General features: G+C 34.2%; 1 protein-coding gene across 1 annotated transcript; it reads right to left on the bottom strand.

The window, feature by feature from the left end:
• Positions 1–1274: 1274 nt before the first annotated feature.
• Positions 1275–1511, bottom strand: THITE_2036948 (uncharacterized protein; the record flags this gene model as incomplete). Its single annotated transcript, XM_003650791.1, has 2 exons — positions 1275–1399; positions 1457–1511. Coding segments are annotated over 2 exons (180 nt in total), but the record flags the coding sequence as incomplete, so codon positions are not given.
• Between the last annotated feature and the right edge of the window lie 9015 nt (positions 1512–10526).

The following is a 10526-nucleotide window of genomic DNA, read 5'->3' as shown; positions in this document are numbered from 1 at the left end:
AAGGTATACTTTTTTACCCCTATTAAGTATATTGCCTTAAGCTATATATATTTAGAGAGGCGATTAGTAATTATTATAAGGTAGCTAGGTGCCTCTTCGTCTTTAGTAGAGAAGTTGGTTATAAAATCAATAGAGATCTGTTTCTAAAAGCGATTAGGGATAGGTAGGGGTTGTAAAAGCCTTTAACGTAGCTGCTAAGAGATCTTGCTTTAATAGTACTAATTGTAATTCCTAATAAACCACTTTATATTAGACGATATAAAGTCCAAATAATAATCTCTTTAGAATATTTTAAATAGCCTATTACGCCCTAGGTATTCTAATATAGCTAAGTTATAGATCTACTAAATAATTGTAGTAGTTAAAGGCTCGTATATAGGGAGCTAGAGATAGTTATAGAACTAGAGTGTACTTTATATATTAAAGGAGTAGTCTACAATCTAGGTCTATACTATATTCGCCTTCTTTAGAAACTTCTAAGCTCTATTATAAACGGCCTAGAGCTAGTAAGTATAGTGCTTATCTCTAATAATACCCTTGTCCTATAGGGCTATAAGCTATTTATTCTTAAAGAGCGTCTCTCCTATAAGTAACCTAGCCTCCTTCTATATACTAGTCTAGTATACCTTAATTAGAGGGAGTAGCTAGGCAATATACTAGCTATCTTTAGGCTTATTCTATTTACATTAAGAGAGTATATTAGAATATAAAGCTTAGGATCCTAGTTAGTACTTTAGCTTAAAGTTAAATAGGAAGAGCGTCTCTACCTATTAGGCCTATTGTTTACTAATTAGACATAGCTAGGTGAAGTACTTAAAGTTTTTATAGTTGGTTAAGATAGTAAAGGGGGCTACTATACTCTAGAGCTCTACTAACTAGGCCTTGAGGCAAGAGATAATAGCTAGTAGCTCCTTATTATAGATAGTATAGTTACGTTTAATAGAGCTTAGTTTTATAGAATAGTAGGCTATAGGGTAGAGAACCCTGTCCTCTCCCTACTAAGATAAGTATTTACTAAGTGCTATACTAGAATAGTCTACTTCTATAACCGTCTCTCTTTTAGGATCCTACTAGGCGAGGATTAGCTCTAATATAAATATAGCCTTAAGTATATCGAAGGCTTTTTATTCCTCTTTACCTTAGTGGAATAGGATATTCTTATAGGTAAGGTATATTAGTAGGGCTACCTTCTTAGAGAAGTTAAAGATAAAGTCGTAATAGAAATTAGCGAATCCTAGGAAGCTCTATACTCCTTAGACCTTATAGGGTACCTCCTACTTATAGATAGCTTTAATCTTCTTAGGGTTAAGGTAGATATAGACCTTTACCTCTATAATATACCCTAGATATTTAACTTCCTTTATTATAAATATATATTTCTTAAGGTCTAGGTTAAGGCCTATATCCCTTAGTCTTTAAAGGACCTTATATACCTTCTTTATATAGTCCTTTTAACTTCTATTTAAGTATACTAAGACGTTGTTAAAATATACTGTTATATAGTCTTTTAGCGTTAGACTAAGGGCGTTATTAATATATCTTTAGAACGTTATAGAAGTATCTATAAGCTTAAAGGGGTAGACTAGCTACTTAAATAGTTTAAACCTTATATAAAACACTATAAAGTACTTATTCCCCTTAGCTATTTAGATATAATAGAATATAGCTTTAACGTCTAGCTTTATAAGCTATTTAGCCTTAGCTAGAGACTAAAAAGTCTTTTTAATTAGAGGGAGTAGGTACTAGTCCTATTTAGTAATTTTATTTAGAGCTTAGTAGTCTATATAGAACCTCTATCCTCCTTCTAGCTTCTTTATAAAGAGGACTAGGGTAGCTACTAATAAGGAGCTTACCTAGATTTATTCTTTATCTAATAGATCTATAATCTACTTCTAAATCTCTAGGAGGTAGTCCCTTAGTATATTGTATAAAGGTCTTTATAGGAGTTTAGAAGGTTTCCTATCTAGGCCTATTTTAAAGCGGATATAATAGTTAGCCTCCCTTTAATAGGGGGGTAGGCTATTTACCTTTTCTTTATTAAAGAGGTTAGCGAAGTTATATAACTCCTTTAGCAAGGCGACCTTTAGGTCTAGGTTAGTATTAGGCTAAGAGACAGCTACTCCTAGTATAGTAGTTATTTCGTAGATACTAGTAACAAGGAATGTACTTTATACCTTTTTAGACTTCTTCCTTTATACCTTGTAGGCTAAGCCTATAAATACTATACCTATAACTAGGGTAGTGTTAGTTTCTTTCTACTATAAAGAGCATTTATATACCTATAGGCTACTTTATAAATTAATAGTAAGGACCCTATTAGCTAGATCTAGTACAATTCTATAGTAGTTTATCTAGGGGAGCCCTAATATAACGTTGTAGGCTAGCCCTAGGACTACATAGAATATAGTAATATTAATCTATCTATCGATATCTATTGTAATATAGGCGATATATATAATTTTCTTTATAATTTATATCTCCTTGACTATAATACCTAGGGTATAGAGAGTTGATAAGCTTATCTATTTAATCTCTAACCTTTAATATACTCTTTTACTAATAGCTCTATAGCTTTAGTACCTACTATCTACTTAAACGTTTATAAAACTAAAGGAGTTTAAGAAAATAGAGATAAGAAAGAAGGGCTTATCTATTTTTTCTCTAATCTTTATAAACTTGTTCTATAAACGGCTAAGTCCTTTTAGCCCTTATATAAGACTTTGTATAGGGGCTACTCTTTTCCCTCCTCTTCCTTAGAGGGGGAGTCCTCCTCTACCTATTCCTTAGCCTCCAACTTATTAATATCGACTTAAGGAGCTAGTCTTTTAGCTAGGGCAAAGGGATAGGTAGCTATAAAGTAGCTCTAACGCCTATAATAGATATAGGCTCTAGCCTATTAGTATACTATATATACTTCGTTGTTTACCTACTTTACCTATAGTGTATTTATACCTTATTTTCCTTTGTTCTACTACTACTTTCCTCTACGACTTTTATTAGCTCCCCCCTAAGCTAAGGCAATATAGGTTGTATTAATCCTAGTTATCGATATATCTCTATCTATATCCTTCTCTATATCTATATTAGGCCTAGGTCGCTTACTCTAGGACTACTAATATCGTTCTTCTAGGCAAAGAGCCTCTAGGTCGGTAGTAATCTCGTAATACTTTGTAATAGCTATAGTATAGTCGTTCTATAAAACCCTCTATCCTATTATAATATACTTTAACTTTAGGGAAAGGTATTGTTATAGTCTAATAAGTTGTACTTCGTTACTCTAATTAAGTCCTTTAGCCTTCAATAGCTTTGCCTTAAAGCGAATAATAAAGGAGGAGAATAGCTCGTTATCTCTTTAACGGAGTATATCTAGCTCTATTAAAGCTATAACTTATTTATAGGGGTCTATATAGACTATTGTAAGATATTTAAGAAACGTTTCTAGGTCATAGTTATAGCTAGGTCCTCCTAACTTATAGAAGGCTATAACTTTGGCCTAGACCCTCTAGCTAAGGTTCCTTTAAATAAATACCTATTAGTTATAAAGACCTTTAATAAAGTCCTAGTCTACTACTAGAATATATACTATTATAGTCTTCTAGATAGTAAAAAGCTTCTTTTTATTATCGAAGGGTTGTCCTATAGAAAGGCGTTTCTACTATATTTAAGGAGCTACTAGAGCTATAGCGCTAGTCATTAAAGCTAGGGTATTAGCTATTGTAGAGGCGTTTATAGTCTAAGCTATAGTAATCTAGGCTATATAAAGTTCCTTAATAGTTATATTCTAATATATAATCGTCTCCTATAAGAGTTAGAAGTGTTTATAGACCTAGTCTAGGTCTAGGACCTATAGGACACCTAGGTTGTTTATAGTAGTATCTAATCTACTCGGTACTAACGTCGAAATGCCTAGTGTACTACTCTCGTCTATACTTAGAAGCAATAGCTACTCTATCTATATAAAGGTAGTTAAACTATAATGTACTAGCCTTATAACGTCTATAGATAAGCGTACAATGTTCTATTTAACTACCTTAAAGAAGGAAAAAGGAGAAGTATAGGCTATAGTCCCTACATATAGAGTTTTTCAGGGGCTTACAAAGTAGGTTCGGACCAACGTTATTTTAGGCATAAGGCGGGCCCGCTATAGGTCTATCCTAGGGCCGCCGCGGATCCTAGGCGCAGCCCTATATACCTAGCTTAGGTATAGCCTAGTCTGTAACATCTATATACCTTCTACTTCTCTATTATAATTATATTTGTATTAATATAGAGCTAGGGCTCCTAAGGCCTCTACTTATCGTTGTCGCTACTTTTACTCTATACTTCTTCTACTATTGTAGGGCGATATAAGAGGAGCTACTCCTTAGCCTATACTTGCCTCCGATCTATAGAAGACTCCCCTATAGCTAGCCCTAGCCCTAGGGCACGATATATATAACGTCTCCTTTTTAGCCTCGATGCTATCTTTATATATATATATTATATAAGAGCTATATAAGCCTTATCTTTTAAAGCCTTTGTTTAGTATATACTGCTTAATAGTTAAGGTATAGGTTAATAGAGGACACCTAGGTCTCACTCTCAAGGTTATAGACTAGTATAGCCTTATATATACTAGCAACTACCTAGAGATAGCCTAATACGTTGCGCTAAAGCTATATATAATCCTATATAAGGTCTCTCCAACTAGTGTTAAAGTATACTAGGCTACTACTCTATATAAGAGAATACTCCTAATGACTTTTATATAAATTTCTTAAGCTTATATAATATATACTCTATACGTCTTTGCTATAAGCTTTATCAAGGCGAACTTCTATATAGCTATCTTCGCTTTTACTACTTTCTTATATACTTTATAGGAGAGCTTACGATTTAGCTATATACTTAGAAACCTCGTTAACTCTACTAGGGCAAGCCCTAGCTAGCCCTTGCCTAGGATATTAACGACTTCTATATATAGTCGCTACACCTTTATAAAGTGGATAAGCTTACTCTTTGTTAGTTCGAACTATATACTTTGCTCTATAGCCTACTTCTTATACTTAGTAAACCCTCTCTCTAATATATAGTAGTACACTAGTATATCCTACCTAAATATAAGGAGGTTGGTATTATCTATATACTCAACTATTAGAAGCCTAGTATATGTCTTAAGGATATAGAACAGGGGGGTAATAAAGAGGATAAATAGCGCTAGCGACAATAGCGAACTCTATAGTGTACTCTACTATAGGGTTATAGGCTTAGCTATAGCTCTATCGAACTATAAGTGTACTATATAATCCTTGAAATAGCTCTTTAGAAGTATAATTAGCTTTGTCTTAAAACCTAGCTCTTAGAGCGTATATAGTAGCTAGATCTAATCGACGTAGTTAAAGGCGCCCTTTAGGTCTAGCTATAGCAACGATATATAAGCGCTATATACCTATACTGTCCTCACTATATTAGTCACTACCTAGACCGCTATCTCCGTTAACCTATATTGCTAGAAGCCTATTTATATCTTTAGAAGTAGCTTATATACCTTAGCTATATATATTACTCGATCTATAATAGCTACCTCAATAATCTTATCTACTATACTAAATAGCGATATTAGGCAGTATACCCCTATCTCCTCTAGTTGCCTCTAAGACTTCTCTAGCTTCCTAAGTACAACTACCTATATAGTATAGAATCTATATATAAAGTGCTCTAGCTTAAAGTAGATATATATAATTGCTATAAATACCTCTAATAGCTTATCCTCTTTGTTATAAGCTTTAAGGAACTTATTAGTAAAGAGGTTTTCGCTAAGCGCTTTATTCGATCTTATATAGCTTATAATCTCTATAATCTCGCTACTATAGACCTCTTAGTCGATAGGTATAGTGTTGTAGAAAGACCTTTTAGGCTAGTCCTAGTTAGGGATACTATTGTACTACACTTATAGTATAGAGAAGAAGCGCCCTACTAGCGCCTCTGCCTTCTATATATACGTTATAGCGCTCTAGGGCTCGCTAGGCCCTAGCTAGAGTACTAGTAGTGCTAGTAGCTTAGGGCGTTAATAGCTTTAGAGTTATATCTACCTTTTAATATCCTATATTAGCTTCTACTCTTTCGACATTTTAATAAACGAATAGCAGTAGTATAGTATCTACAACTAGTTAGTATAATACTTAAACCACTTTACTACTTTATAGTAATGCTCTTAGGTACTCGCTATATAGCTTGACTATTAGGCGTGTTTAGCCCTCCTTACTTCCTATATTGCCTCGTCGACCTCGAGGTTCTACTATAGTGTATAGGACCCTCGATTAAGCTTCTAGTATAGCGCTATAACGTCTATAATACTAGTTAGCTTATATATCAAGGTGCCTATTATATCTTTAAGCTTCTCTACTATACTGATCTCCTTTAGTAAAATAAGGAACTACGTTTTAGCTTTATACTTTTTATAGTCTAATAGCGTCTAGCTATAGCCTAGTAGTATAGTAGCTTTGCCGCTACTCCTCTTTAGTAGTATTTTAGCTATTTAGGGTATATAGTCTAAGTCTACTAGGTCGAATAGTCTTAGCTACTAGGCGTTACTATTATATATTGCCTAGATATAGTCGATTATACTATCTCTATTGCTTTGATAAACTGAGGTAAATATACTACGAGGTATATAAAGCTTAAGCTCCTATTCTATTATAATCTAGAGTAGTATATTCATTGATTGAAAGGTCTTATTGTATTTGTCCTATATTAGGTAGTATATATTGAAGTCGCTTATAAGTATATCATATCCTTTTAGCTCCTACTCTACTAGGGCGTAGAGCGGCGATCTCTACCCTAGCTCCTAGTTAGGTAAGTAGATAGACTATATTGTAAGGGGGTCCAACCTCTCCCTTTTAAACGTTATTACTATCTAGTCTTCTCTAGCTTCTATGGACTATATTATATAGTTGAGACGTTTATTTATATATAGCGATACTCTTTCTATACTATATATGATCTTATACTTCTCGCTTTGTCTATAAGGTGGGGCTAGTAAGGTCGTATTTACCTAAATTAGTAGCTTTTAAATCGCTATTAAGTCGAACTCCTCTCTCTCCTCTAACGCTTAGTTAAAGCAGTGTCTACTACTATCGGTATTCTAGTAGAGTACTCTTAGCGTTATAGCTATATACTTAGTATTAAGTAGGGGCCTTCGGTTATAACTATATTAAGTTGTAAAGCTAGCTCTATATTTGTACTAAGAGGGCTTTTTTGCACTTAAACGCCGATTGCGAAAGAACCGTTGAGCTAAAATCGCATCCGACAACGCGAACGTTCTTATATACCTAGTTACCCCTATCTACGATGTCGTAGAGAGGGTATAGTGGCTATATAGGTTGTAGTAGCGATGGTGGCAGCCCGATAGTAGGCGCTATAAGTCGCGATACTACGGCTAACGTATATAAGTACCTCGATCGACGTAACCGAAGACTTAGGCTCCCTCCTATAGGAGCTATAAACGATTAGAATATATATACCGAAGGCGCTAACGATAAACGATTAAGGCTTTTATAGGAGTTTCGCGCCTTAGTACTACTAAGTATATAGCTATATATATAGGCTATTATATATATATATATACTATCGTAAAGTGTTTTAAGACGAGCTAAATTGCGTTTGCAATATATATAAGCTATATAAGAGCGTCGATTATATAAAAGAGGAGGTAATATAAATAAAGAATAAAGTTAGGATATAGGTAGGTACTAGAGGTATATAAACGAGGACCTAAGCCTAGGTAGTAGGGCAAGGTGTAGCTACAACGGTAGTGCCCTAGCTACTTAAAAGCTATATATAGTATATACTAAAGAAGCTGTTTTACAAGCTTATAGTAGACCTTAGGTAGGTATCTATAGATATTGTCAATAGGAGTATAGGTGATATAGTTAGGGCAGTCAATATAGCTATAGCTACAATAGAGGCGATAATAGGAGGTGGCGGAAGTGGTATAATCGTAGTATAGAAGCTACTAAAGAGTAGGAATATAGTAGTTATATTTAAGGAGGATTGCTAAGTATAGTTTATTGATAATGATAATAAGGTATAGGTTATAGCTATATTTAGGGCGACTATAGTGCTTAAGCGCTATACTTTTATATTATTAGCGAAGGGCGTTTAGCTAATCGTCTTAACAAGGTATAGAGATAGCTTCGACCACTTAGTAGCGGACCTAGCAAAGGAGAACAAGGTCTAGATCGTATATATAAGGCTATACGTACTATAGAGCAATACTAAGGACGGTTAAGGGCTATAAACGATATATATATTGGTTAAGCTCTATATAGTTGAGGAAGTTACAAGGCTTATCGACTAAGGGGTTCTATTCGACTATATAGTCTACTTTTATAAACGCTTTAAGGGTATAGTATATATAATCTTATACTTTAAATATAGGAAATAGGAATATAAGGCGGTGTTTTATAAAGAGGAGGAGGCGTATTGCCTAATCTATATTTATATAGCATATAGCGATAGTAGCATTGTAAAAGAGTATAAGGCGAGGTGCCTAGTAAAGGCTAGTAGGCTTAGACTATATGCCTTAGGTAGCTAAAGTAAAAGGAGCTAAACTGCCTTTATAATATATATAAGCTATATAAGAGTGTCGACTATATAAAAGAGGAGGTTATATAGATAAGGAACAAGATTAGGCTATAGCTAGGCGTTAAAGGTATATAACTAAAGACCTAGGCCTAGGTAGCTAGGCAGGGTATAGCTATAGTAGCGGCGCCCTAGCTATTTAAGAGCTATATATAGTATATACTAAAGAAGCTATTCTAAGAGCTAATAATCGATCTTAGGCAAGCACTTATAGATATAGCCAATAAGAGTATAGGTAATATAGTCTAGGCGGTTAACGTAGCTATAGCTACTATAGGAACGACAATAGAAGGTAGTAAAAGTAGTACAATCGCTATATAGAAGCTACCGAAGAGCAGAAACGTAGTAGTTACATTTAAAGAGGATCACTAAATATAATTTACTAACGAAGATAATAAAATATAGGTCACTGCTACGTTTACGGCGACTATAATACTTAAACGCTATACCTTTGCTATACTAGCGAAGAGCGTTAAGCTAGTAGCTCTAACGAGGTATAGAGAGGGCTTCGACTATCTAGTAGCGAACTTAGTAAAAGAGAACAAAGTTTAAATTATATATATAAGGCTATATACGTTACAAGGTAGTACTAGGGATAGATAGGGGCTATATATAATATATATATTGATCAAGCTCTATATAGTAGAGGAAGCTATAAGGCTTATCGACTAGAGCGTCCTGCTCGACTATATAGTCTACCCTTATAAACGCTTCGAAGGTGTAGTATAAACGATTCTATACTTTAAATATATAAAGTAGAGATATAAGACAGTGTTCTATAAAGAGGAAGAGGTATACTATCTAATCTACATCTATATAGCGTATAGTGATAGTGACATTGTAAGGGAGTAGAAGGCGAAGTGCCCTATAAGGACCGACCTAGCTAGACATTGGCTAAAGTATATCAACTATAGAGGCGCCTATATAGCCTTTAATATAGGCTATAAGGTTATAAAGGAGTAGCGCTAGCGTATAAGGGAATAGTTCTTTAACTACCTACTTACATTCTATATACCCTAACCTTAGATGGCGACGACGATAGTAACGAGTATATAATATAGAAGCTAAGAGGACAAGCAAGTAGAATAGCGTTTAAAGAAGCGCCCTACTAAGGTAGATTAGTCTACTAATATTTAGAGGGCTAGGCGCTCTAATAGCATAGACCTATTTTAGTTTAGGGTACTCTCATAGACGTTCTAGGGAGCTAAAGCGTAGAAAGGGAGTACTATCTATATAGTACCTCTATTATAAGATATAGGTATAGAGCTAGCTTTATAGCCTAATACAGTTATAATTAAGGGCCTTTGTTCAATGCTAAGTATATAGCTATAACGTTGAGGGTACTCTACTAGAATACCAATAGTAGTAGACATTGCCTTAACTAGGTGCTAAAGGGGAGGAAGGAGTTCAACTTAGTAGCAATATAGGAGCTACTAATCTAACTAAATATAACTCTACTAGCCTTACCCTATAGACGAGGTAAGAGATATAAGATAATATATAATATAGGAAGGGTAATACTATATATAAGTAAGCGTTTTAACTATATAATATAGTCTATAGAAGCTAGGGAAGACTAGGTAATAGTAACATTTAAGAGAAGGGGATTAGATCCCTTTATAGTATAGTCTATCTACTTGTTTAACTAGGGACTAGGGTAGAGGTCGCTGCTCTATACTCCAGTAGAGTAGGAGCTAAAAGAGTATAATATACTTATAGGCGACTTTAATATATACTATCTAATATAGAACAAGTACAATAGGACCTCTTAATTAGTAAGTACACTACTCGAGATTATAGTAGAATAGGAGCTTAAGCTTTATATACCTTATAGTATATCTACTTAGGTTCGTTAAAGTAATAGAGATAGTATAATCGACTATATCTAAGCAATATAGGGCAAT

The sequence above is a fragment of the Thermothielavioides terrestris genome, chromosome 1, assembly GCF_000226115.1.
Source record: "Thermothielavioides terrestris NRRL 8126 chromosome 1, complete sequence".
Lineage (NCBI taxonomy): Eukaryota > Fungi > Ascomycota > Sordariomycetes > Sordariales > Chaetomiaceae > Thermothielavioides > Thermothielavioides terrestris.
Note: the sequence above shows the minus strand (reverse complement) of the source record. Positions and strands in the feature narration are given on the sequence as shown.